Raw genomic sequence first — 27,332 nt, 5'->3', positions numbered from 1 at the left:
AGCCGAAAAAAAAAAAAAGGTTTGAACTATCATGAGAATTATCAAGACATGAAGTGAGCAGCAAACACTTTTGGGGAAATGATGCCAATAGACTTGCCCAACACAAGTTGACACAAACCTTGGATTTATTTAAAAAAAAGAAATATTTGCAAAGTGCAATAAAACTAAGTATGGTTGTATTCTCAGTCAACAAAGGTGTATAGTGTGTCTACTATATCGTGTTTGAAGTTCTCAGAGACTCAAAGACAGCTAACATGAATTCCCAGCTTTCGAAGAACCCAGCTGTCCGTAGGGAGAGAACACATACACTGTTCAGTCGCTAAGTCATGTCCAACTCTTTGTGACCCAACGGACTGCAGCACACCAGGCTCCTCTGTCTCCCAGAGTTTGCTCAGATTCATGTTCATTGAATCATGATGCCATCTAACCATCTCATCATCTGCCACCCCTTCTCCTTTTGCCTTCAGTCTTTCCCAGCATCAGGGTCTTTTCAAATGAGTCAGTTCTTTGCATCAGTTCTTTTGGTGGCCAGAGTATTGGAGCTTCAGCTTCAGCTTCATCATCAGTCCTTCTAGTGAATATTCAAGGTTGATTTCCTTTAGGGTTGACTGGTTTGATAGCCTTGCTGTCTAAGGGATTCTCAAGAGTCCTGTCCAGCACCACAATTCGACAGCACCAATTCTTTGGGGGCTCAGCCTTCTTTATGTTCCAACTCTCACATCTGTACATGACTTCTGGAAAAACCCCTTGACTGCTTGACTATTAGGACCTCTGTCGGCAAAGTGATGTACATAAATTGTCATAATATGATGTGACATAAGGTATAATCCTATACACATACACACACGGGTGTTATCAACATTCAGTACATGCCTTCTCCCCCACCCCCAACAGAAGTCTGCAGTAAGCACAGCTTCCTCTTCAGGAGCTGGACTGTGGTACACTCATAGCTTCTCTAGCACCCCCAAGGCCACTCCTTTTCCTCCTCCTCCTCCTGATTTCCACTGATGGACCATGACTCATCCCTCTGTGCAGACAGACCCTGGAAAACTCTGCTAGAATGCTCTGTTGCATATTGTATCACAGTTATAATATGTCAGAGGAGCAGCAGCAAGGAAGTGGGCCAGCAGCCTGGGCCTCTTTGTCCCCCAGTCTTCTTATCTAGGAAATGGGGTGAAGGTCATGCAGTACACGGCAGCGTGAGGGCTCAGTGGGTAAACCCCTGAAGAGTGTGGAGCCAGTGGGACACAGGGCGCCAAGGAAGGGGAGCTATTTACGTCAATATGAAGTCACCTGTTTCCTTATCTGCCTCCACTAGAGGATGAGCAAGCCGCCTTAAGTCAGCCCTGTGTCCCTGGCGCCTTCCAGGGTCCCTGTTAGATGCTCGCCGCCATTCAGGGAATTAAATTAATGTCTTCTCTGCTGCTCTTTTTCTATCCAGTTGATTTTCCGGTCCTGTCAATTTCCACTTCACCATCTTTTCAAATAGGTGCCTCTGTCACTTCTTCACTGTTACTCCTTAGCACAGGCCTCACGGCTTCCCTGATCCATGACTGACAGCACCCGCCCAAGTGGTCCCACATTCTCGTCTTTTACCATTTTACTCACCAGAGTCCTTCTAAAATGCAAATCTGATCCTGTGCTATGTGGGACCTTAGTTCCCCAGCCAGGGATCGAACCCACATCCCCGGCACTGAAGGGTGGATTCTTAACCACTGGACCACCAGGGAAGTCCCACATGTTTCTCCTCCATAGTACATATATCTAATTACCTGTGAGCATCACCAAGAATCCCAGAGTTTCTCAAAGGTCTGCTAATGTCTACTTCGCTCAAGCAAACACAATATCTGACACATAGAACAGTCATTCTTACAAGGGAGGGGACCACAGCCCAGACCTGGGCAGGAATGGACATCTCTGTTGATGAGCTTTATCAAGTCTGGTGTGGAGGTCCCCATGCCTGTCCTTCATCCCCCAGGGACCTTGCATTCCCTCCCAGTGGGATGTTCTGAACTCCCCTGACTGTCTCGACACCACGGTCCGGTCCAGACCCTAAAGAGTTGGGGGTCACCCAGCAGTCAGTTAAAAGTAGGGGATAACCCCAGCAGAGGAACCCAGTGAGGGCTCCCCTTGAGGAGACCTTCTTTCCCCTGCCCTGATACAGCCCAGCATGGAGGAGAGGCAGGCTTAGGAGTTGAATCTGGTGGGAGAGAAGAACCAGATCGAGATAGCCACAGCAATACTGGAAAATGAAAAAAGCAGCATTAGTGGGGAGTTAACAGGATGGAACAGCCTTGACTAATTCTCCGGGGCTCCAAAAATAGATCAGGAAAATGAGTCACAAAGAAAAAGACACATCCCAGCCCTGAGAGTGGATGGGACCTGGACCAGATTGTGTCAGGTGCGGAAGTGATAGATGGGAAGAACATTCTGTACCACGGGACAGGCACCACTGTGGCTATTCAGACTAATTAATGCACCCACTGTGTGCCAAGTATGCTTTATCTTTCACCTTAAGTGAGCATTATTTTTTTAATTTTTAGTAATTTTGAGGCATGTCCCTTCATTCATTCATTCATCTGACATAAACATAACATTTCTGACAGCCCTGCTATATAGCAGGCACCACACTGGGCACCAGCAAGTCAAAGAATTAATACCACACAATTAAATATGACTCCACTCCAAAAGGATTTTGGTCAATGACCACAGGCACTGTACCAGGCATGCTGGAGACCCAAAGAGAAACAGAAATAGATCCCTGTCCCCTGACTCTCTGGCCTCCATTCAGGAAGATAACTTTTAATAATAGTCTAAGTCCTTGCAGTGAATAACAGGTGAGGCCCTAGTTGCCACCTCCTTGCAGGTAGCTTCCATTGATTCCTTCTCAAGGTCCTGCCTGCTGCCCAGAGGTTCTGCAGTTATTTATCTACAGGTCCACCTCCTGTTGAGCAAAGCTGTTTCATAAAGTCTCTTCATCTTTGTTTGCCTGGCCTTCAGCACAATGCCTGGCCTGAAGTCAGTAAATGCTCACAATTGAACTGAATCAAAGTGAAATCCCTGGAGGTGATAACAGTAGCCAACATAGGAAGAGAGGGAAGGAAAGGAATGCGTCTTAGAAACGGGCCTTGCAAGCACCCACCTCTTTGTCTCCAGCTCTCACGAGGGGGTGGGGATAGGGGTCCAAGGGTCCAAGAATAACAATGAGATCTGGACTCTCCTCTGGACTCTTGTCACCTGCCTCTGGGGGGAGGGGGAGGCAGAGATGGCAAGCATCTTTTGAGTTCATTTCTCCAGCTTTCCCCTGGGATGAGTGGACAGTCAGGCCACTTCCTACCCTCTGAGCAGCTGTTTTGGGGTTGTAGATGGACCGCGGTGAATTCCAGCAAGACTCAGTGCTGAAGCAGCTGGAGGTGCTCAAAGAAGAAGAGAAGGAGTTTCAGAACCTGAAGGTAAGAAGAGCCCCGCTTAGACTCACCGCACGGCCTGGATTCCAGGCTTCAGCGCTGATGACCCCGGCCCCAGATTCGGGCAAACCACAGCAGCAAATAGGAAGAGAAAGGCCAGAACTCGCCTTGGGGACCTCTCCTCTCAGTAAAGTTGGGATCACCCCCTCCCCCCACAAGGAGATGAGAGAGTTAACTTCCTTGCCAATCACATTTATAATGAATTTCCATGTTCTGGACTAAAACAAAAAATAATGAAAGATTCTCACATGATCTTGAGCTAGCTGCCCTGAAATAACAAAACATGCCCGGCAAGACTGGGTTTCCCAGGTGGCGCTAGTGGTAAAGAACCCGCCTGCCAATGCAGGCGGGAGTTCAATCCCTGGGTCGGGAAGATCACCTGGAGAAGGAAATGGCAACCCACCCCAGTATTCTTGCCTGGAGAATTCCAGGGAGAGGAGCCTGACCGGCTACAGTCCATAGGGTGGCAAAGAGTTGGACACCACTGAGCAATTAAGCACACACTGGGCAAGACGCTACTTGAATACCTGTCAGCATCCTGCCCAGGATAATAATCCACACCCCCACTCTGACCCCCTGCCTTCCTCCCCTGCCTTCCTCCTGTCTGTCCCTGGCCCTTCCCTGCTGTCCATCCAGTGATGTGACAAGGCTCTCCCTCCGGCCTCTGCAGGACCCCACCAACGGCTACTACAGCGTCAACACCTTCAAGGAACACCACTCGACCCCCACCATCTCGCTGTCCAGCTGCCAGCCGGACCTGCGCCCCACGGGCAAGCAGCGCGTGCCCACTGGCATGTCCTTCACCAACATCTACAGCACGCTGAGCGGCCAGAGCCGCCTCTACGACTACGGGCAGAGGTTCGTGCTGGGCATGGGCAGCTCGTCCATCGAGCTCTGCGAGCGGGAATTCCAGCGGGGCTCGCTTAGCGACAGCAGCTCGTTCCTGGACACGCAGTGCGACAGCAGCGTCAGCAGCAGCGGCAAGCAGGACGGCTACGTGCAGTTCGACAAGGCGAGCAAGGCCTCGGCCTCCTCCTCCCACCACTCCCAGTCCTCTTCGCAGAACTCCGACCCCAGCCGGCCCCTGCAGCGGCGGATGCAGACGCACGTCTGAGCAAGCCGGACCGAGGGTGGGGGACGGGTCGGAGCTCGGTCTGGCTCGGCAGAGACTTTGCAAAGGACCCCGGAAGCAGCCGCCTCCAGGACAGCCCCGAGGGCCACCACCCTGCCCGCAGCCCCGATGGATGGAGCACAAACGTGGGCCCAGCGGCCGCGCACAGAGGCTTGCGGGTGGAGATGCGGGCAGAGGATGCAGCCGAGAGGAGGTGTGCTCTTTGCCGGCCTCTCGGTCCCGGCCTTTTTCCGGAGGCCCTCCTCCACCTGCCCCTCCCACAGGCTCCAGAGGCAGCTAAAACTCTGCTTTCGTGAATTGTACCCCTTGCTGCCCGCCAGCCCTATCCCCATTCCTGTGCTTCAGCACCGCAGCCCTGGGGAGCAGGGGGTCAAGCGCTCCCGGCACCGAGCTACCCCAGTGCCCCCTGCCGCTCATAGCCCAGACCCTCCGAGGCTGGGAAGCCAGAACCGGCCCTGGCCCTTGGCCACCACCCAATTTGTTCGGTGTTTTGTGTCCATACTCTTGCAGTTCTGTCCTTGGACTGGATGCCTCTCAGCTCTGCGGTGGGACTGGTCTAATCAGAGACTGTGTCTGGGGGTGGGGGTGGGGAAGGAGGGGGAGTGTGACACCCGGGGACCCCTCGCCAGGCTGTGTGACCCAGAGCCTCCCCCAACCCTGCTTCGTGTACTCCTCCCCCCCGACCCCTGCACATCCAGAGTCAATATAAGGAGTGTGAGAGCTGCTCTGGTCAGGGTTCTTTAAACAGGGGTTGGAGAGACTGTCTGGGGATGCATGGGGTTTGAGGGGACCAGCAGGCCGGCCTTTCAAGTGATGAGACTCGCCTTCTCAGCTGAGCCTAGAGGCACACACAGAACTGTGGTCCTGTCTTCAGTAAGACTGCAGGGGCACCAGAGGATGCAAATCAGCTCCTCATGCCTACCTGCCACCTGAGAATAAACATTAGGGGCCCTGCCTCCAAGAGATCCGTTCTGTTCTTTTGTTCCTGCTGAGCCATGGGAGACCCCAAAAGCTCAGAGGATGCTTTGGGAACCCAGGGTTCCTGGCCGGGCTTTCATTCGGCTTTCCCAAGCAGTGGAGAGCTCTGGTTGCGATGGCAACAGGACCTAGAGGCAGATTCCTATAGGAAGTGCCCAACCCAGAGGGCGCACGAACGCGGGGCCTCACCAACCACCTGACTCGTGCCAGATACGGCTCAGGGGCAAAGGGGCCAGACCGCATTGGTGGGGTCCTTCTAGGCCTTTCTTCTGGCAGTATTCTGCAAAGTCAGCTCCCTCCATTGGGGGTTCAGGAGAGGAGGCCCTCTTCAAAGAGCCTGTGCCACCAAGCAACCGGACACTATGAGACTCAAATGATGTTCTTTCTAAGAATGGCTTTGTTTGGGTGCAAAGCTTGGCATGGTGATGGCCGACAGGCTGGCATGGATAAACAGGGCCAAATTAGAATGCTCACTCTGCGAGCTTTGCGGAAGCCACGTTGTCCTGAAGGTTGGGATTCCTCCTAAGTTTTAGCCTCTTCTCCTCAAACCTTCCCTGGGGTCCTTACCCATCATGGGAACCTTCATCATGAAAGGCTGCTTCTCCCCACCATTGCTTCCTTGGACAGCCTCAATCCACAGATTCTATGCATTGCCTTCCTAACATCTCCACTCAAAGGATTTATCTACTTCCACCATATTTCCTATTGCTTCAGAACCTCCCATTTCCTTCATATCTTCCTTTATAGCCCCCAAGCCCGAGGGAGTAGAAACTGATTAAGAACTCTAAGTGTACATCCCAGCCTCACAGCTTGCTCCTGGTACCAGAGTACCATTTCTGGCCCAGCACAGATGCCTGTGGGCTCCAGCTTAATTTTTTTTTTTTTTAATAATTGCTAACATTTAAAAATTTTATTTATTTGGCTGTGCTGGGTCTTCATTGCTGTGCAGGCTTTTCTTTAGCTGTGGCAAGCAGGGCTACTCTGTTACCTAGCAGAGGTTTCTCATTGTGGTGAGTTCTTTTGTTGCAAGAACTCTGCCGGCTATGGGCTCTAGGATGCACAGGCTTCAGTACTTGCAGCACGTGGGCTCGGCAGTTGTGGTTCCAGGGCTCGAGACCACAGCCTCAATACTTGTGGCGCACGGGCTTCATGTGAGATCTTCCCGGACCAGGGATCGAACTCGTGTCTCCAGCATTGGCAAGCAGATTCTTTACCACTGAGCCACCAGGGAAGCCCTCTAAGTCTTCTAACCCCACAAGTCTTCTTTCCCATATATATATATATTTTGCCTTTGCTAATCAAGAATAAGGGTGTAAGATCAAATGCAGAATGCCTTGATGTGCTAGAATAGGAGGAGGATGACCTAAGATGATCTGTCCATTCACTTCTGCTCTCCCACACCTTGGAGGCGGGTGGGAAATTGATCTTCTAATCCTCACCACAGCCTATCCTGCCCCTTACCCCCCGCGCAATCATCCCCACCCACAATACACAGTTCTAAAAGGATGGAGGTGCCCATTTTTTTTCTTGGAACCCAAGGTTATGGCACAGAACAACCTGGGAAGAAATCTGATCTCCTGGAGAACAGAACCCTCTTTTCCCTTAGAGGCTCAGACACTCCCAGGGTGGGGCTATGGACATCACAGAAGATGGGGCTGCACAGTGAAGACTTGGCTACATGGGACCACCCCCTGAGTCCTCTCCAAGGCATAGACACAGCAGAGAATCACGGAAAGGGTACGAGATCACACGTAAGCCCTGGTTGAAAGAGAAGAACACAGGTAGGTGAAATCAGTAAGCACTACCGCCAAGGCATTGAGAAGGATGCTGGACTGAGCTATATACATCCTTTTACCCCTCTGGCCCTATTTACTTCTCATGCAAGAGTGAAAGGCAAAAAAGTTGGTAAAGGGAAGTGTTAAAAAAAAAAAAAATTAAGGCAGTGGGAAGCCCTGAATTTCCCTACAGGTGACTTCACACCAACTGAAATGAGTGCTTCACATTTGTAATCTTATTTAATTCCTGCATTTCTACAAAGTATCATCATTTAACAGACAAGGCAGTGAGGCTTTAAGAAACCAAAGACCAGCCCAAGGTCACAGAGCTAACAAGTGACGCACATGAGATTAAACAGATGCTTTCCTCTGTGACATGTTTCCATCCACAGCAAAAGCCCAAGGCCACTCTCATCCTAGAAAATGCCCGGTGCCGAAGGCCATAAGCAAGGACCCACTCGGGGGCGGGCAGAGGAAGGGCAGGCTGCAGCTCCAGTAGGAAAGCATGACTGGCATCCTCCACCCCCAGTCCCCGAATGACCTGGAGAGACAGCAACTTCCTGGGAAAGCGCGTCTGTGTATCAAATCACTACCCCCCCACGCCCCATTCCCAAGGCCAGGATCCAGCTTTCCGATAGCTTTACAATTCGTTATTGGCTCCGAGTCACTGGCCGAGGGCCCAATTTCTAACTCTCAGGCTCGTTATCAGTCTGGAAAGCCCAGGGTTATTTCCACCATGTCTTCAACTCTCATGGAATGGAAGGTGGTTTCATACAAAGCACCAGGGCACCATAGTAAACCCGTCTCTGATGGAGACGACTGAAACAGTGCTTCAAGGCACAGGCCTTGAAGCTGCCTGGGAGTTTCCGGAGTGGAGGGGAACACGGGAAATAACAGCAAACGTAATGCAGCTTTTGGGAGATTTCTCAGAACAGGAGAAAAGGAGCCAACAAAAATTCCTTTTCACTTCCTATATGGGGGAGGGGCATACACTGGGCACATGGCCTTTGCTATGACATGATCAGAACTGAAATCACCAGCTACACACTCCAGGAGTCCCACCAGCCCTCCCCACGTATGCATGGTTTGTGATGCCACCAGAAAAAACCACGAAGGGGGAGTCCTGTAATTAGTTTCTTCTAAGAAGTTTCCCTATAAAATCAACTCTCTGTTGAAATAAAAGTATAAATATTTAAATAAAAATGATCCTAATTTGCATATAGATGTTTATTTCAAAAACATGAATGGTTAGACATAAACCAAGGACATTTCAACTAAATCTTGAGGTCTACTTCCCCTTTAAAGAAGCCTCTTACAGAAGCTGTTTTTTAGGAGCTGTAACCACAGGCCAGACATTTGCAGCTTCAGAATCAAAACTACAGGATCTCTGAGACTCACTGATCAAACACTCCCTCTGATGTTACTTCTCAAATTCCGTAAGGCTCATCTTTTCCCCAATCCCCTGTGTTTCCATTTTCCTAACTAGGTCATCAGTTGGGAAAAATGAGACAATCCCAAGCTACTTTTCTTTTTAAACATAAGGATTTGTTTTCCTGGATGAACACATTTGTGTTGCAGGAAGAGTCCTGTCCACACATTCCCTCTCTAACTGCTGTTCTTCCTGGCTCCATCTCCTCCTCCTCTCTGTTGGTGAAATCTTGAACATGTACTGAAAGCTTTTGGACCACAGGTCCTGTGGTTTCACACCTACCACAGCCCTCATCTTTACAAGGCCTCTTGTGAACACATGACATTCACAAGCTCCATCGTTGAGTTCTGGTCTACATCCCTGGGGCCTGTATCTGCCTGCCATTCCATGTTCCAGAGCTCCTCCCTGGGCCAGCCGGCTCGGCCCACCCACAGGGCTGGGATGGCCTCAATCCCTGGGCCAAATATCTTCCCTGTGCTCACCAATCAGGGAGCCCCGGGCACACAAAGGAACTTCCTTCCGTTGTGTCTCAAACTATGGCCCTTGGAAATAAACTTGGAAGGCTATGAGAACAGTCACATAATGCTTCTCTATAGCTGTCTTCTTTGGAGTGAATCTAAAGTACTAAGATTCAAAGACAAGGTATGTGAAGTCTCAAGAAACAGGTCTTCTTAGGGAGAATCGGGGTCTTATTAACTAGACCTTACCAGAAATCTACTCCTTCTTATACAAAAGGAGAAGTGCCACTGAGGATAAAAGCTGAATATAGGGATTTATCCCTGTGAAGGTCATCCTCAATTAAGCAAAAACAGGTTCAAGGGAACTAAGTTTAAGATACCACCTTCATCACCTTTGTAAAGAAATTAAAGGGCCAGGGCCTTGCTACCCAAGGATTAGAAGACAAATTCATGACACTAGTGGGCTCTGCACTTGGGAGAAATACTGAGTGGAGAAGGCATTAGTGATAAAGTGATATAGATAAAGATTCAGGACTTCTACAGCAGAATTTTCAGATGAGAATTTCCTATCTGACTTTTAATTAAAATTTTCTCTAGTTCTCTTGCCATGTGGGGCTACAAGTGGAACAGAAATGTACAGAAAAAAAGCACAGAACTAGAAAGAATCTCCCTACCAGACTGTAACTTGTCCTCTTGTGATATTTTTCTTTAGAAGAGAAACACATTTTTAGGCAAGTGAAGACACTCCTTAAGCGTTAAAGTTGATGATGTACGTAAATGATGTTTTAGGAAACCTCAGAATAATAGACAGTTCTGGAACAGCTTAGTTAAGTAATTCCAACTTCAATTCCCTGGGGTGATTCCTATCATTCCCTCCACCAATTCCATCCTGCCAGTCTTGCAAGATTCTTGAGAGGAAACAGCGTCTCTCTTGAGGGGTGCAGTACTTTAAATTGGTCGTCCCAGGAAATCTGAACTCTGGCTCCCAACGTATTGTTTCTCCTAAAGCCTTTTGTCAAATCCTCTGTGCTAACCCTCCTACCCAGGACTGAAGTCTCCCCAACTTGCTCCCAGCTCCCTGCACTCCCTTTACTTGAAGAGGGGGAGCCCCCAATACATTAGAGCTCCCCCAAAATCTGATATCTAATAAGACTCGAGGTTCATCTCCCTGCCTCAATTCTCAAGTGCAGAATCCCCACAAACTCTAACAAGAGAGGTCAAGTCACTAAGAAAGATCTGGTCAGGAAAACCATCTCTTAACTACTGACATACACACATAGATCCCTCCTCAAACTCTTAAGTTGGAAAGATTTCCTGGAATCACGTCCGGTACAAACCAAGGAAATGCTCAAAACTAACAAATAATTTTCTGAAGCTATAATTAAGACATCAAAACAGTCAGATGGTTTGGGGAGAGCTTACCAACTATTAAGATGTACTTCTCAGCCTTTGTTTAGCAACCTGCCCTGGGAAGCTGCCTGCCATGGAAACATTGTTGTTCAGTCCCCAGACCTGCGGACTCTTTCCAACCCCACCGACTGCAGCACACCAGGCTTCCCTGTCCTCCATTATCTCCTGGAGTTTGCTCAAACTCATGTCCATAGAAACACATAATGCCACCCAAAAAAACACCTTTCTCCAAAAGCACCTGAGCGTGTCTGACTTCAACTTGAAAACCATTGCCCAAGAGCAGTTTGAACTCACAGTTCTTTGCTGTTTTCTGCGAAACCTGCATTTGAGTCCTGTTACCAGCCTCTTACCTTCCTCTGCTGAGCTTGTTGGTGACTTGAAGACACTTTTCTGTAACTAGCTCTACCTGGGCATACGTTTGACCTTCCAGATGGGCCTCACCTGTTTCATATGCTTTCAGGTATTCTTCATCATGCAAAAAGTAGCTTTACAATCTAACATTGACATCATACTTTACAGTCAACCCAATGTTTTGCCAGACATATTCCCACTAGATCTTTAAAACCTCCTTGTGGGACAGGCATGCGTAATCACTATTTTACAGGTCACATGACAGAGCACGGGTTTGTGTGTGGGCTTACAGGTAACTGTCTCACAGACAAAACCACTTTCGAGTTCAAACTTTAAGCAGGCTGCTGGCCAGTCTCTGGGGGAAGGCAATTGGATGTATTCATGTCCTCGGAAAGTGTCAGTAAAAACCCGAAGCGTTCAGCACTTTCACTTAATGTGAATACAGAACATCATTTCGACGTGATGATGGACTAAAGCCTTAAGCTCTGTCTTGCCCAGCTAGGAGGTGGAGCTGGTTGTTCCGCCTCTTCTCCGGGCCTCTGTGGCGGAGAGATGGGCCGCCCGGTCTACACCGCACCGGGCGGATCTCCTCCGATGGCCGGTAGCCCGAGTCTGTGTCACCCCCACCCCGGCGGTGACATCAACGTAGGTCACATGAGCCAGCCGCGGCGGGAGTTCAGACGAGCCCCCCGGAAAAAACCTGTGGTTCGCCTGCAAACCCGGCAGACAGACGGGCGCGGGCTCGGCGGCTGCTGCCAGGCCCGGAGCCGGTTGCCAGGGAGGCACCGGCCTCTCAGCAACCCGGAGGCCCCCGGGCGCACCGCGCTAGGGCGCCGCTCTGCCTGGACGGCCCCTGACCCGCGCCCTCTGGGCCGAGGACGCGTGCGCCGCTCTGGCCTCCGCCCCCGCCCGTGGGACAAAACCGCGCTTGCGCGTAATTAACTCGGCTCAAGGGCACCGGGGATTAGCCTGGGTTTTGCACGCAGACCGTTGAGTTGAAAGAGGCCCGTGAGATTATCCTGTAGTCTAGACGACTGGAGCAGTGGTTGCGGGTGCTTGTTAATTCCAGATTCCTGGGCTCCATCCCCAGAGGCCTGGGTAAAACCCGAGAATCTGCATTCTTAAATAACACCCAGATGATCCAGCACCGGTGGTCCTCATTGGCTGGACCCTCCCTCCTATTTCAAGGAATGTAGGAATTGGAGCACTGACGTGGAGAAGTGATCAGCCCAAGGTCGGACAGAATTAAGTGACAGAGCCCGGTGGGGGACCCACATTTGTGGGCCAGCAGTCACGTGCTTTCCCTCTGCCATGCCCTGCTTCTCTCCTGCCTCCTTTTCCCAGCGGCCAGGTTTAATCAGAACCAGGCAGGTGGGCTGGCGGGCAGTTCATCCTCATTGGCCAGGCTAACTGAAGAATGACAGTTCCTTTCTCAGAACTCGAAAGAACTCCATCCAGCAACTCGTCATCAAAGCTCCACTGCCTGCCCTGGGGCCCCTGGTGCTGCCTCTATCTGCCCGGGATTGGGGCGCCCGGGATTGGGGTACCCTGGAGAACGCTGACCCCGCACCCCCACCCAAGGAGCAATGGCTAGTTTGGGGGGTATACACACCCTCTTTCCATACGCTGACCCCACACCCCCACCCAAGGAGCAATGGCCAGTTTGGGGGGTATACACACCCCCTTCCCATACACACTCCTGTGTGGATGTAATCACAGATTACTGTCTGTGTGTAGGCTTCACAGGCTTCATGCCAAAATGTAAATCGCTCCCATGTCTACGTGTGTGTGTGTGTGTGTGTGTGTGTGTGTGTGGAGTTTGGAGGAGGGTGGTGGGTATGAGTTTGGTTTCTGGCTCGAATTTAGGCACATCCAGTAACAGGCAGTGGCCCCAATCCAGGACAGCTGGATCATACGTGCTGACAGCCACTTTCAATGGCCTGCATGGGGAACTGAACACTCCCATGCAAACCCTCACAAGCAGCAGCTGGAGATGCACCAGGAATAAGCAGAGCTGAGGTTCCTGCACACACGCACGCCCGGCGGGGTCAGCAAGGCCCCCCCAGGACAAAGCCTGGAGACGAAGCCCGCCCATGTGGAGGAGAAAGGAGGGGGCCTGGGGCTGCGGCCCTATTTGCTCTCACCCCGGGAGGACAGCAGCTAGCAGAGGGGTTCTGCCAGGCTTCCGACAGAGCAAGTCCATCTCCTGGCATGGTCCTCCGCTCCTCCGAAATCTCTGCCCCTCCTTATCTGTCCTGTCCCAGCCTTGCCGTCTCAAAACCTCAAGGCTGCAACTCTTTCCGAGAAAGCCAGGAACACAGCTGTGAGTCCCTTCCCACTGGGGGAGGTCCGGCTCTCCCTCCTGGCTCCAGATGTAAAGGCACAGCTGGGAGAGTGGCGGGACGCCACTTGGCAGCTTAGCCAGGTCTGGGAAGATGGGAAAGCAAGCTAGGCAGAGACCAGCAGACAGCAGGGCTATCACGATTATAAAAACCTGGCCCGGGGGGAGAGGGGGTGGAGGGCAAAGGCATTCCATCATTCCACCCCCTGGCCCAGCGACTGCTCTCGGGCCTCGCCAAGCCCTCAGACACCACCCGTGCCCTGCCCATCCCAATTCTGGCTGCCTGGGCCCCTGGCAGGACTTTCTGTAAACTCCACTTTATGATTCCCACTTAATCTGAGAAGGAAACTTGGCTTTCTTTGTCTGTCTCCACCCTTGTCCTCAAACACACACCTTCCAACATGTGATTCTGGAAACAGGGCTGGTGAGGGAGAGAGAGGGAGGGGAATGAGGGTGCTGCCACTCCCAACCACAGGCATCCTCCTGCCCCTCCTACCTCTGGAGAGAAAACCAGGATGCAGAGCCAGGCTAGGTGTCCAGCAGACAGGGCCGTCTGAGCACCAGTCGCTTGCCTGCTATGCCAGGGTGACAATGCATGACTTGGCACCACCCAAGCATCGTATTCAGTACACAATGACTTCCCAGATAACCCTGGCCCGCCTGCCCACTACGGGGCGAGGGGGCCCACCGCTGTGGCCCACTCCCCATCCGTGTCTTCTTCCATCTGAAAGGACAAAGAGTATCACAGCTGCTTCTGTTTTAGGAAAAATAGTTTAATACTTTGTAACCTATTTTAGGTCACTTCCACCATGGAGCCCCTGTGCCAGTGCTCTTCCCATGCCTGCTGGGAGGGAGCAACCCCTCTCTGGGGGGGCACCGCCCACTTCAGACGCCTCGCCCTCCTGGGAGGCCCACTCTGGGCCTAGGCCATAGTGGGCGCATCACTTCTGTCTGTGTCAAAAGCGAGCAGAACACTGCCATATGCCCCCTCTTCTGGATGCCACGGGGCCAGCCCACAGCACGTTCCTACCCCTTAATTAAATAGCCCCTTAAATAATCTCCCGACACTGGCAGAGAGGGGATGCCACAGAAGCAAGCCCCGGGGCCCGGGCCCAGCCCCTCCTGCCCCAGGGCCTCCACCCTGATTCCATCCGGCCTCCACCAGAGCAGCCAGGGGCACGGCCTCGTCTCAGACCTGGCCCCCTCCCCACACAGGAGAGGGTGAGTCCAAGCAGGCCACGCTGGCACCTGGCACCCGGCACCCCCAGAGGCACGGACCGGGGCTGCTCAGCAGGCTGAGCCGATGGGAACAGCTCCTGCCCGAGTCAGAAGTAAGTGAGGTTCTTGACCGCTCCAATCTCCAGCATCCGCTTGATGGCCAGGGCCTCCTGGGAGACATTGTGGCCTGACCACTGTGGAGACAGCCAAGGAAGCAAACTGAGGAACTTCTAGGCAGCTCTCTGGCCCTCCCGTGACCCACGCCCGGGAGCTCTGTTCCCCGGGCTGGCTCGCGCAAGGAAGACAGAATATGGAGGATGCTGGCCTGGGAGTCCAGATGCCACGCTCCCAGCGCTGACTCTGCGTGACCTCACAGGTGAGTCATCTCTGGGCCTCCAGCACCACCCTCACTCACTCAGCATCCCCAGGCCAGTCAGCCCCACCCAGGGCACCAGCAGGGACCGCTTACCATCATGGACTTGAGCGTGATGTACTCATAGTAGTGAATGGACTGCTTCTTCTGGTGGGCGTCTGGGTAGCCGAAGCCAGCAATGTGCACCAGGTCGCAGAGGTGGAGGGCCAGGGTGATGGCCAATAGCCCTGTGGTGGGCTTCTGAGGGGCAAGGGGTGGGCAAGGTATTAGAGGGAGCCGGAGTCTTTCAGCACCTCTAGGCCAGTGCTCTGCGAGAGAACCTTCTAGTATCATGGAAATGTTCTTCATCTGTGCTGTCCTATATGGCAGTGACGAGCCACGTGGGGGTTCATGCAGCTAAGGAACTGAACTTTTTATTTTATTCAATTCTAATTAAATTTTAAATAGCATCTGGAGGGGAATTCCCTGGTGGTCCAGTGGTTAGGACTCTGACCGAGCTCTCACTGCCAAGAGCTTGGGTTTGATCCCTGGTAGAGGAACTAAAATCCCACAAGCCATGGGACACAGCCAAAAAAACAAAAACTAGCCACACATGGCTCATGGCTACCATAAGGCATGCTGAAGCTTGCTTAGTCACTCAGTTGTGTCCAACTCTTTGCGACCCCGAGGACTGTAGCCCGCTAGGCTCCTCTGTCCATAGGGATTCTCCAGGCAAGAATACTGGAGTGGGTCACCATGCCCTCCCCCAGGGGATCTTCTCAACCCAGGGATCAAACCCAGGTCTCCCACATTGCAGGCGGATTCTTTACCGTCTAAGCCACCGGGGAAGCCCAAGAACACTGGAGTGGGCAGCCTGTCCCTTCTCCAGGGGATCTTCCCCACCCAGGAATCGAACCAGGGTCTCCTGCATTGCAGGTGGATTCTTTACCAGCCGAGCTACCAGAGCAGCCCTACCATATGGCATACTACAGCTTAATACATCTGGGGAGGGCTCAGACCTTTGGGGATGACTACAGAATGACGGTAATGACAGCAATAATAATAATATCTATGGCTTTCGGAGCACTTGCTACATGCCAGACACTATGGTATCTTACCCCTTATGTCATCCCATCTGTGTGTGCTTGCTCAATTGTGTCCAATTCTTTGTGACCCCACGGACTATAGCCCGCCAGGCTCCTCTGTTCATGGGATTCTCCAGGCAAGAAGACTGGAGTGGGTTGTCATTTCCTCCTCCAGGGGATCTTCCCAACCCAGGGATGGAACCCACATTTCCTGCCTTGGCAGATGGATTCTTTACCACTGTACCACCTCTCACCAAGTCCTCACAAAAACACTGAGATTGATACTTTTATTAGCCCCATTGTATGCAGCTGGGGAACTGAGGCTTAGAACTATTAAACAAGTCCCTCCAGGAGGAGAAAGGTTCTGCTCTCCATCCTGGAGAACCTTACCTCTCCCGAAAGCCCCAGGGTGCTCACACTCCTGAGCTGTGTACCCTCATGAGGGTGGGCTCTGCCTTCCGTAAAGTGGGGTCAGCAGGACCTCTCCCACCCCCACCATAGGGGCTGCTATGAAGATCTCAGTTTCTCCACCACTGACTCATTCACGGGATGTGCCACCCCATAGCCTAACCTCACAAATCCTCTTTCTTGGCTGGGACGACCTGCCTTCCAGACCACTTCAGTGCCCACTCCCATTTTCAAGCCACTCCCCTGATCTTGTCTGACCCCCTAAGGCCAGGTGTTCCCCAGGCCCCTTTCTGAGTTCTCCTATCCTTTCGTCTGTCACTTCCTGCCCCAGCCTTCCGTTTCAACCCTGTTGCTTTTACCTCCATTGTGTTATCTCAACCAGTTCAGACCTCTGCCAAACCACACATTCATCACCTTCGAGCCAGCTCTGCCTGGACGTGGACTTTTTAAACTCACCAAGCTCTCCTCTCCCCCTGTATTCATGTTGTTGTTAAACACATTACCATCCACCCAGTTGTCCTGGAAACCTGGAACGATCATACATCCCTCAATTTCACCTTAAAATCAATGCTGTAGCAGGAGAATTCTAAGATGACCACCAATGACCTTTGCCCTTGAGAGTGTGTGTAACCTATGAAAATGATGAGATATATTACGCTGTGTTAGATTGCTTCATATGGCACAGAGGACCGGAAGATAGACAATCCTGGTGGGCTTGACCTCTCATGAGCTTTAACATCTGGGTCTAGAGGTCAGCAGTGGAGGAAGTCGGACATGTGAAACACAAGAAGGATTTATCACGCGCTGCTGGCCTAAAGACAGAGGGGGCCGGACAGCAAGGTATGTGGGCACTGTTAACAGGCTGAGGGTACCACCCCTAGGCTGAAAGCCAGCCAGGAAATGGGGACTTCAGTCCTGTAACCACAAGGAACCAAATTCTTCCAACAACAAGAATGAACTTGGAAGGGGATGTCCCCCTCTAAGCCTCCAGACAAGAATGCAGTCAGGCTGCCAACTTGATTTCAGCCTGCATATTCTAACCAGAGAATCCAGCCATGCTGTATTGGACATCTGACCTCCAGAACTATGAGTCAATATATGGGTGTTGTTTTAAGCTGCTAAACTGCGGTCATTTGTTAGGCAGTGACAGGAAACCAACACAGATGTCAGGTTCATCCATTTCTTCTTCCTTCTGCTAGCAGCCAGGTTCTAGTCCTCATCTCTGGCCTCTCTCTCGAGTCTTCACCCTCCACCATCAGGGGCACAGAATTCCTCCTTGCTGTCCCCCATCCACCTCTTCCTGCACTAGAACTCAGTGCCAGGGGCGCTCCTTGGTCTTGCCTAATGAAACCTTTCCCCAGGTGTCTGCTCCCTGGGCCCCAAGACCCCTTAAGGTCCAACTCTGGTCTCACCTCTTCTGATGGTACCACTCCGGACAGCCCCAAGCAGAGGTCCACCCCTCCTCCAAGACCCCAAAGCACTTGGAACAACTCTCTGCTAGAGCATCTTGCCACTCCAGGTTGCAACCTGTGTGTTTATGTGCAAAGAGTATGTCTTACTCTCCATGCATTCAAAATTGGGGCCTGGTGCTAAGCAGTCACGAAAGCAGGCATTCAACACAGGAAGTTGAATCATAATAGATATTCAGTAAAAAATAAAATCATAGGGAGTTCGCTGGTGGCCGATGCCCTAGTGGTTAGGAGTCCAGCTTTCACTGCCATGCATGCATGCTAAGTCGATTCAGTCGTGTCCAACTCTTCGCAACCCCATGGACTGTAGCCCACAAGGCTCCTCTGTCCATGAGATTCTCCAGGCAAGAATAACCGGAGAGAGCTGCCTTTTCCTCCTCCAGGGGATCTTCCCAACCCAGGGATCAAACCCACATCTCTTATATCTCCTGCACTGGCAGATGGTTCTTTACCACTGATGCCATGGATTCAATCCCTGCTCAGGAAACAGATCTCGCAAACCATGTGGCACAGCCAAAAGAAAAAAAGAATAAAATCATTTATTCAAAATTTGGATAATATTTATTGAGCATTCACAGTGTTCCAACCTTCATGATAAGCACATTACATAATTATCTTTTTAAATCCCAGAATGGCTATTGGAAAGGTCAGTACTGATCATTTCCTCACCACTCAGATAAGAAAACCAAGGCTCTAAGTGGTTGACTGGCCCAAGGCCATACAGCAGGCGGCACCTTGAGTCCTTTCTCTGTCTGATAGTTACCTCTGTCTCCTACCCCACACAACCTGAGGGCTCAAAGACATGTGGAAGTACCTGCTTGAGATGCTACCCAGTATGACGAAGCCCGCTAGCCAGAGACCACTAGAGAGCCAAAACCAAAACCATAACTTGCTGATGCACCCGGCCTCCCCAAACTGCCACACCTAGCAAACTACAGTATACAGGACCAACTGCAATTCTTTTAATTCCCTTAGACCAACATGTTCCAAGATCAGATCACAGATAAAGTGATCAAATAGTAACTGAAGGATTTGGGCTGGGCTCCATGTTCATTTGGGCTGGGCTCCAAAAATAAGACTATTGACTGTCCGGAATTCCCTGGCTGACCAGTGGTTAGGACTCTACAGTTTCACTGCTGGGGGTGTAGGTTCAATGCCTGGTTGGTAACTAAAATCCCGCAAGCCACATAGTCGAAAAAAAAAACAAAAGACTACTGCCTGTCCCAGTAAATCCCCAGTGTACAGATTCTGATCAGCACCTGCCAAAACCATCCTCTAACTCTAGCTCCCAAGCCTTAACAACACCCTTCCCGGACTCCCCACTTTGGCGATGCCTCTGGGCATCTCAAGAGTCTGCACTCTTGGGCTTCCTGGGTGGCTCAGTGATGAAGAATCTGCCTGCCAATGCAGGAGACTCGAGTTCAATTCCCGGTCTGGGAAGATCCCACATGCCTCTCAACAACAAAGCCCATGTGCCACAATCACCAAGCCTGTCCTCTAGAGCCTGGGAATTGCAACTGCTGAGCCTCAACTACTGAAGCCCAAACGCCCTGGAGCCTGTGCTCTGCATCAAGAAGCCACCAAATGAAAAGCCCATGTACCGCAACTAGAGAGCAGCCCCCTGCTCACACAATGAGGGAAAAGCCCACGCAGCAACAGAGACCCCGCCCAGCCAAAATAAAGAAAAGTATATGTTTAGAAAAAGAAAAACCTTGCCACTTGTTCTTTTAAAAACAAACAAACAAAAAAGAGTACGAACTCTGCCTTGCTGTAAACGTCAGGTATGTGCCTGGGGCCTGTGTTATTCAGATGCATGCCGCCCTCTCCGCTGGTATTCTCCCCTCGTCTGGGGTTCTCTGGACCTCCCCAAGCCTCTGGAAGTCCCACCTACTTCCCACCCAGGACGCCAGCCCCCTGGCTTCCCCATCCGTCCACAACCCCTCATCACCTGCTTAATCTTGTGTGGCTGTTGTATCGGCAGGCTCAGCAGCTTGTCAGCCGCGATCTCCATGTAGAAGGGGTTGAGAATCCGAATCTGTTTGGGGTTGACGTCCCAGATGAGGGGAGGCTGTTTCCAGAAGCCCTTTCGCACCTAAGCGGGTGGGGATGGAAGGCGAGAGGGGAGTGGGTTGAAACCTGCTTCTCGAGTCCAGCTGCTGGGCTCCTCCAGGGAAAGGGGTCCATGTGGGGATGGCGCGGAGTCCTCACGAGTGCAGGGTGAGAGGTGGGGCGGGGACCGGAGGGGAGGAGCAGGGAGAGAGGGGAGTTGGGCAGTCCCCAGGGGAGGCCCGGTGACATGGTGTGGAGAGAATGGGGTCTAAGCCTTGCTCACTCCCAATGACATCCACACAGGTAGAAGGAGCTAGATCAACATCTGGCAGAAAATGGCCAGTTGCACAGTTGAACATTCAACCGATGGCAAAGAGAGACAGTGGACTTTCTGGGGTGTGTCCGCCTAGAAGGACAGAGAGCTCGACTTTTCTAACCTACCCCCACCTGGAGATGACTACAGACTGGTCCCTCTGCTCCCAGGCTTCTCACTGGGGTGCCCTGGGCTGCCGTAGCAGAAGATTGAGCTCACGCCTCGGCCTCACTGGCTCCTGAGGATCTCGGGGCACGCATGATGGAGCAGGAGGGCCTGACCCCGGACAGCGTTCCCCCACCACAGGCTGAGACCTCTCCCCTCCCAGTCTCCCCACGTACTCGCTTCTTATCACTGAGGATGCTCTCAATCCAGTGGAAGTCCATGGCCTTGAAAGCTACCAAGACGAGGAGTGTGTCGGGGTTGTCCTCCACTTTGGGGTTGAAGTGGGCGGATTCAGGGTAGAAGAGACGCATGGTGGTCTTGGAGCCCACGTCCTGCTCGTAGCCAGCCACCGGAGCGCTGTTTAACCTGGGAGGCAGGAAGGAGGCTGCCCGTCACCCTGAGCCCCGCTGGTCTGTCCACCGTCACCCCCCAGACAGAAGAGGGAAGGGTGGCCATACGGACCTGATGACCACGTCGTACTTGTTGATGGCCTCTCCCAGAGAGCTGTTGCGCAGCCGATGCCCGTTCCCCACCACCACGCAGCGGCGGCACTTCAGGCTGCCACGGGAACAGGGTAGTGAGACCCGGAAGGAGCCCCTGCTCCGGCTTCACCGTGCTCTCCTGCCTCCGTCTGCCCCAAGCCCCCTCAGGCCCTGCTTCCCATGGACCATGTGCACACCAAGTCACTTCAGTTGTGTCCGACTCTGTGCGAGCCCATGGACTGTAGCCCACCAGGCTCCTCTGTCCATGGGATTCTCCAGGCAAGAGTATTGGAGTGGGTGACCATGCCCTCCTCCAGGGGATCTTCCCAATCCAGGGATGGAATCCGTGTCTCTTAAGTCTCCTGCATCAGCAGGCAGGGTCTTTACCACTAGCACCACCTGGGAAGCCCCCTACATGGACCAGGCATCTCCAAAGAGTTCTGCTCCTGGTCATGCTGATTCTGCAGCCCTGGGCTTTCAAGGGAGAGGAAGCTGAGCAGAGCACAGGAGAGAGAGAAGGAGAGGAGGGAAGATGCCTGGGAAGGACTGCAAAGCAATCCCATTTCAGAGCCCCCAACTGCCCCCCAGGCCGGCCTGTTACCACAGCAATACCCTCAGCAACCTCTGCCCACTCTGGCAGCCCGATACCCAGGCTCGGTTGCCATGGGGACTGGTGTCCCCACCTCCCTGGAGACAGGCAGGCTCACTGGGAGGTGCTGGACCATGACTGTTTCCCAGTGAGGCAGGAAGGCGTGTCTCCTTACCTCTGGATGCTCTCTGGGATGGAGTAGCTGGTGATGGCTAGCACCCGGAGGAGCAGATCTTCTGCAAAAGGACCAGATTCGACAGGGCTGATGACAACAGCAACCTCTCTGAAGGCTGCCAGCCCTCCCTCCCCTGACCCCAGGTCTGAGCCTGGCTGAGAACTTGGGCGCTGGGACCGTGGATGGCAAAGAACGGGAAGGTGAGGCCCCCATTCCCACCCACCCCGCTCCCCAAGGCAGGCACTTACCACTCCCCTTGGTCCCGTAGGGCAGCTCATAGAGAGATGGGGTCTTGACCCAGAAATAATCTTTAAGCTGCAGGAAGAAAGGCTGTTCTCGGGAGTAGCTGCGCAGAGGTGAAGGCAGGGTGGGGGTGAGAAAGCGATTAATCTTGATGCCAGAAACAGGGTCAGACCGCAGACTAATATCACATAGACACATCCAAGGACTCCCCCGCCCTCACTGGCTTCACCTGACCCATGTCCTCCAGCACGGTTTCCTCCTTCTGGCTGTCCTCAGCCCACCCCCCACCCTCACACACTTACTTGCCAAAGAGCTTGGAGACCATCTTCTCCGCCTCACCCTGGAGGCATGGTTCTTTCTTCCCTGGGACAGGAAAATAAAAGCTGGCGACAGAAAAGAAGAGGAAATAGGAGCTCTGGTCAGACCTCCCAGGCCCAGGTGCCAGCGTTCCAGGCAGCCCCCGCCTCCTCCCAGGGCATGAAGGCTCCAAGGCCCTGAAGAGTGACTCACAGGCTGGAATCATCTCAGCCCAAGTTGCACCTTGAAACCAAGTCACTGCAAACCCAGCTCTTCTCCTAAACCCCTTGGGTGAGATACCTGGGGACCCATCCCAGACCTTACCTCCCCCAACCCTCCCAACCATGCTCACAGAAAGATTCTGAGCTAATAGTGTAAGGGAGAGGCCACCCCCTGGCTCTCTGAACCCTCCTCCCTATCACTAGGTCCCCACTCCATGACACTCCATCCCTGAGCCCCCTTCCTAAAAAACAAAACAAAACAAAAAACCCACAGAAGAACATGAAAGATGGACTCACAGTTCAATGTACCTGTCCTCTCGAGAGATAGAGTACCACACCATGACAGCCAGGAACAGAGCCAGCATGGCCAGGAGCTTCCAGCCTGCGGGGTGAATGTACACACGAGCTGGACGCAGGAACAGGCAGGCATGGCCCCAGGCCACCTTCCCACCTGCCCCACCTGCCCCGCCTGGGGCTCCTGCAACCCCAGCTCAGAACAGGCCCCTGCTGGGCCATAGTTTTCTGGCTCGGGGCTTGGACCTGAGCATGTCTGCCATCCTTCAAGAGGAAGAGAGGTGCCCCCAGCTCCGTATCTGTCCTTCTACAACCCCCGGAGGGTCGAAGGAAGATGCTGAAGACTGCCTCCGGGGAGCCCATCACCAAGGGTAGGGGAGTTCTTGGCGAACACTCACGGGACTTGCTGATCATGTTTCTCAGGTGCCAGGGTTCCTGGGGAGAGTTGTCATCCCGGCTGCCTCGGGCCACCTAGGAGGCAGGAGTCACAGGCGTGCGGTCAGCATCGTGGATGCTCTGGCCTCGGCACTGGACCAGGGTACACCCACCGCCTGCCTCTTCCCGCCTCCAGGAAGCACACAGCTGCAGGGCCATCCAGGGAGCAGCCCTCCTCACTCTGGATGTCTCCCTAACCCCTCAAGGTGACCTCAGGGGTCCAGAGGGGTCCTATGCCCCAGAAAGCGAAACCACGTCCCACAGCTCACGGATTCCATCCCAGGCCAGACCGGCCCACCCCAGCTTCCCAGGCGCGGCTCCCCTCACTGTCCTCTCCCTCAGTTTGACCTCAGAAGGGTCAGCTCCAGGAAACAGATGTACATCCACCCATTTTCTACATGAAAGTTAAGCTCAAAGGTACAAGGGTGTGATTCACATTTGCACAAGTGAAGTGAAGTTTATCTCTTCTGCACATTCAAGGTATTCCTTTGGTGCTGGCCACCACCCACCCCTCCATCACCAAGCTCCCGCTACTCCACCCGAATAGGTCCCCTGGGGCCACACCCTGGGGTGAGGGTGGGAGCCACCAGATGGTCCAGGAAGCCTCCTGCAGCCCTTTTAGACTCTGGCTGAGTGCACACGGTGTCCAAGTGCTCACTGCCCAGGTGTGCTGGGGAGGGCAGTGGAGGGGACTGTTTTAATGGGAGCATGGGGAGCAGGAGGGGCTTCCTCCGTAGCTCAGCACTAAAAAAATCTGCCTGCAATGCAAGAGATGTAGGAGACGCGGGTTCGATCCTTGGGTCAGGAAGATTCCCTGGAGGAGGGCATGGCAACCCACTCCAGAATTCTTGCCTGGAGAAATCCCCACGGACAGAGGAGCCTGGAGGGCTATAGTCCATGGGGTCACAAAGAGTAGGACACGACTGAAGTGACTGAGCATGCACACACACGGGCAGTGGGAAGGGTCTGGTTGGTCACAGAGGAGACAGGAGACCCTTTCAGGTAAGGGCAGAGGCTGGCAAGGTGAGGACAGAGCGTCGTGCGTTGCTACATGCACACAGACATCCCTCCGATCACACATCCAGCCAAGGGCCATGCTTCTGAATCACCAGGAATTCATTTCTGCAGCTCAAAGAGCCACACGAAGAGATATGGGACACAGGGCACCAGCTTCTTCTCTCCATGCCACTTTCACTTCCCCCGGTGATCTGGTTCATAAGAATCACGAGGGCCACATACTAAAAACACAGATTCCAGGGCCTTTTCCTGAGATTGCTTCAGCCAGCTGGGGTGGGACCTGGGACAGGCATTTCCACAAGCAGCCCGACTGATTCTTCTGGCAGATCAGGAAAGGAAAGGACGCCCTCATGATTGTGCTCTCTTGCAGATAAACAAAAAATCTCAGATGATTTCTCAATGGTGGGGGCCCGCATCGGGACGAGATCTGGTTCTTGTTAGAAACCATAAATCGATTATCCTGAACGCTGTTCTATGAAGAAGTCGATGCTCTGCTCTGAGCAGGGGAGGGGGGCACTCCCCAGGCTCCACCCTGAGTCCACAAACGGGCAATGAGAATGTCGAGGGGAAGGGAAAGCGGATAGGGGAAGAGGGGGGTGTGGACCAGAGTCAGATGTTCTCAGTAGGGTCAGGAGGGCCCATCTCTGAATCCCAGGGCGGTTGGAGGATGGCTCTGTCCAGGAAGGAAAAGTTTTAGAGTTGTAATCAGCAGACCCCAGTGGAAGTCAAGACTTACTGCTTTTCCAAGGGTGTCCCGCCTTCCGATCCACCCAAAGCCAACTGCCAAGTCATTCCCAACCACATCATCCCTTTCACATGCTTCTCCCGATCTGAAATTCATTTAATTACTTGCTCTCTGTCTGTCTCCCCCAGTGTAGATAAGCCCTGAGAGGGGAAGAATCAGGTCTGTCTTATCCCCAGCTCAAGCCTCAGCATCCAGCACATAGTGCTCAGAAAGTATTGAATGAACACGTCGGGTTATCTTGGGGGAGTCACTGTTCCCTTTCTGACCCTTGGTTTCTTCAGCTGTAAAATGGGGAAGTTGGTCTAACAAACGCTTGTGATTCTACTATATCAATATTTATCAGATCCACAGTCTGAGCCTCACCAGGGACCTTATTAGAAATAAATAATCTCAGGTCAGAATAGTTCAGATGGTAAAGAATCTGCCTGTAATGCAGGAGAATGCAGGAGACCCAGGTTTCAACCCTGGGTCAGGAAGATCCCTTGTAGAAGGAAATGGCTACCCACTCCAGTATTCTTGCCTAGAGAATCCTATGGACAGAGGAGCCTTGTGGGCTACAGTCCATGGGGGTCACCAAGAGTCGTACATGACTAAGTGACTAACACACACAATCTCAGGTCTCACCCAGATGCACAAATCAGAGCCTACATTTGCAAAAGACCTCCTGCTGATTCACACGCACACTCAAGTTTGAGAAGCACTTGTCAAGCGCTTGTCAAGATGGATGTCCTTGAACTTGGTTGAACAGGAGAATTGCAGTATCTGGAGTTCCCTACCTGGGAATTCTGACAGAACTAGTCTGGTCTAGCACTGGAATTTGTTCAAGCACCCGGGGCGATTCTAACCCAGTCAACAGTTGAGAACCACTGGTCCAGATAATGGCAGAAGCACGCTTCTCAATCTTCAATATGCACATTCTGACTCAGTGGGTTTTGTGAGTCTGCATTCTAACCAGGTCCCAAGTGGTGCTTGCTGCTAGACTGGGACCACGCTTTGAGCTGCAAAGCTTGAAACCAGATCCTTCAGGCTTGCCCATTTCTTTACACTGAACCGCACCTTCTTCCACCCTCTGAGCCCTCAATCTTCCTTTCTGATCACAAATCAGAACATCGCACTCCGGCTCCCTTTATTGGGAGGTCACAGCACTGGATACACAGGGCAGTTACCTGAGAAGTTAAAGCATTTACTGATATCTGGGCCCCACTTTCCAAGAGTCTTATTTAATTGGTTGAGGGATGGGGCCAAGGCACTGGCCAGCAAAAAATCAAACAAACAAAAAACCTTGCCTCTCTTGTGATTTGAACACGCAGCCAAGATGGAGAACACTATAGTGTGTTCCACGGTCACTGAAAAGTCAAAGGTCTCAGACGTCCTCGATGGAGCAGACCTTTGCTGGTCGGAGATGACGGGTCTCCAGGAACAAAACAATTGCTCTTTTTTGAGCCTCCTGCCCAGTACAGTTCTATATTTTCTTCCTAAATTTATGCTAGGTAGACTGGCTAGTCTTGGGGTTTGCTCCAAGAAACCAGCCAGGGATGCCATCTGCCCATGACTTCCCATGGCTGGCCAAGCCACGAGAAGGCTCAGCCCCTCTAGGATTCTAGGAAGACGGGCTTCTTGGGCTGGCTGCTGCCTCAAGACCACTCAGAGCCTTCTCCCAGCAGCTGTCCCCCATCCCTGACAGCCCCTGGGGACGAAAGGCCATGAGGAAAGTCACAGAAGGGTACCTGAGCAGGGGAACAGAAATCTGATCCACTCATGTCCAAAGTGTGGCAACCTCTGCCTGCCACCAGCTGCCCAGGAGGTCCAGCTCAGTCGGGTAAAGCCAACCCCAAGGCAGGAACACCGTGTGCCCTCCCAGTGTTCTGCTGAGAGCCATGGTGTCCCTGCCTGCAGAGATGCTGAGCCCTGCCTCGGACTGCCGAAGGGCAGAACTGGGGGACGAGGGGGAAGGACTGAGGCCTTCTGCAGCCCTGGGAGCCTGGCAGCCTCACATGCTCCGCAAGTATTCAGCAGGCACCTGCTGTACCACAAGGAACAGGACAGGGCGTCACCCGTGGACGCGGCCTGATGCCAGGTCCCTCCAAGCCCCTGGGCCCATCAGAGGGCTGTGGCTTAATGTTCCTGAGAAGGGGGATGGGAAAACCAGTGGGGCAGAAGCACAGACTGTGATCTTACTGGTTCAGAAACCCTGAGCGAGTCACACGATCTCTGTCCATGTCCCTCAGTTCTGGGTGGAAATCCGGGGCTGCCCACCTGCCACCTCCACACTCACCTGCCAGTCCTGCTCCCTCCTGCCCCCTCCACGACGGGGACACCGGTCCCCACCCACCCTTCCAGCATTGTTTCCAACCAGTGATTGATGCCCCTACCTTGCTGCTTTCACCTCTCCCCTTCCTCCACTCCCTTTGACTTAGATTCAACTCTCCCTGTA

The 27,332-nt window shown here is 52.7% G+C and overlaps 2 protein-coding genes across 8 annotated transcripts in view; one reads left to right on the top strand and one right to left on the bottom strand.

Annotated features, from left to right (window-relative positions):
- The window catches only part of KIRREL3 (kirre like nephrin family adhesion molecule 3), a 592,142-nt gene extending 586,582 nt beyond the window's left edge, over positions 1 to 5,560 (top strand). For 2 of the 3 annotated variants that reach the window (XM_020912692.2, XM_070457373.1), the window contains 2 exons: positions 3,366 to 3,452; positions 4,138 to 5,560. In XM_020912692.2, the coding sequence (XP_020768351.1) occupies positions 3,366 to 3,452; positions 4,138 to 4,581 (531 nt within the window). In that variant the 3' untranslated portion in view covers positions 4,582 to 5,560. Of the gene's footprint in view, positions 1 to 3,365; positions 3,453 to 4,103 lie in introns of all 3 variants that reach the window. The other variant, XM_070457374.1, reaches the window with a different exon arrangement.
- The window catches only part of ST3GAL4 (ST3 beta-galactoside alpha-2,3-sialyltransferase 4), a 52,381-nt gene continuing 25,156 nt past the window's right edge, over positions 108 to 27,332 (bottom strand). For 2 of the 5 annotated variants that reach the window (XM_020912698.2, XM_020912697.2), the window contains exons 2-11: positions 23,100 to 23,172; positions 22,705 to 22,789; positions 22,192 to 22,272; positions 21,895 to 21,992; positions 21,647 to 21,707; positions 20,863 to 20,958; positions 20,577 to 20,766; positions 19,822 to 19,965; positions 15,029 to 15,172; positions 14,094 to 14,753 (exon numbers count right to left, since the gene is read on the bottom strand). In XM_020912698.2, coding sequence (XP_020768357.1) covers positions 14,667 to 14,753; positions 15,029 to 15,172; positions 19,822 to 19,965; positions 20,577 to 20,766; positions 20,863 to 20,958; positions 21,647 to 21,707; positions 21,895 to 21,992; positions 22,192 to 22,272; positions 22,705 to 22,789; positions 23,100 to 23,115 — 1,002 coding nt within the window. In that variant the 5' untranslated portion in view covers positions 23,116 to 23,172 and the 3' untranslated portion in view covers positions 14,094 to 14,666. The other 3 variants (XM_020912696.2, XM_020912702.2, XM_020912703.2) reach the window with 3 other exon arrangements.

The sequence above is a fragment of the Odocoileus virginianus genome, chromosome 28 (genome assembly GCF_023699985.2).
Source record: "Odocoileus virginianus isolate 20LAN1187 ecotype Illinois chromosome 28, Ovbor_1.2, whole genome shotgun sequence".
Classification (NCBI taxonomy): domain Eukaryota; kingdom Metazoa; phylum Chordata; class Mammalia; order Artiodactyla; family Cervidae; genus Odocoileus; species Odocoileus virginianus.
Note: the sequence above shows the minus strand (reverse complement) of the source record. Positions and strands in the feature narration are given on the sequence as shown.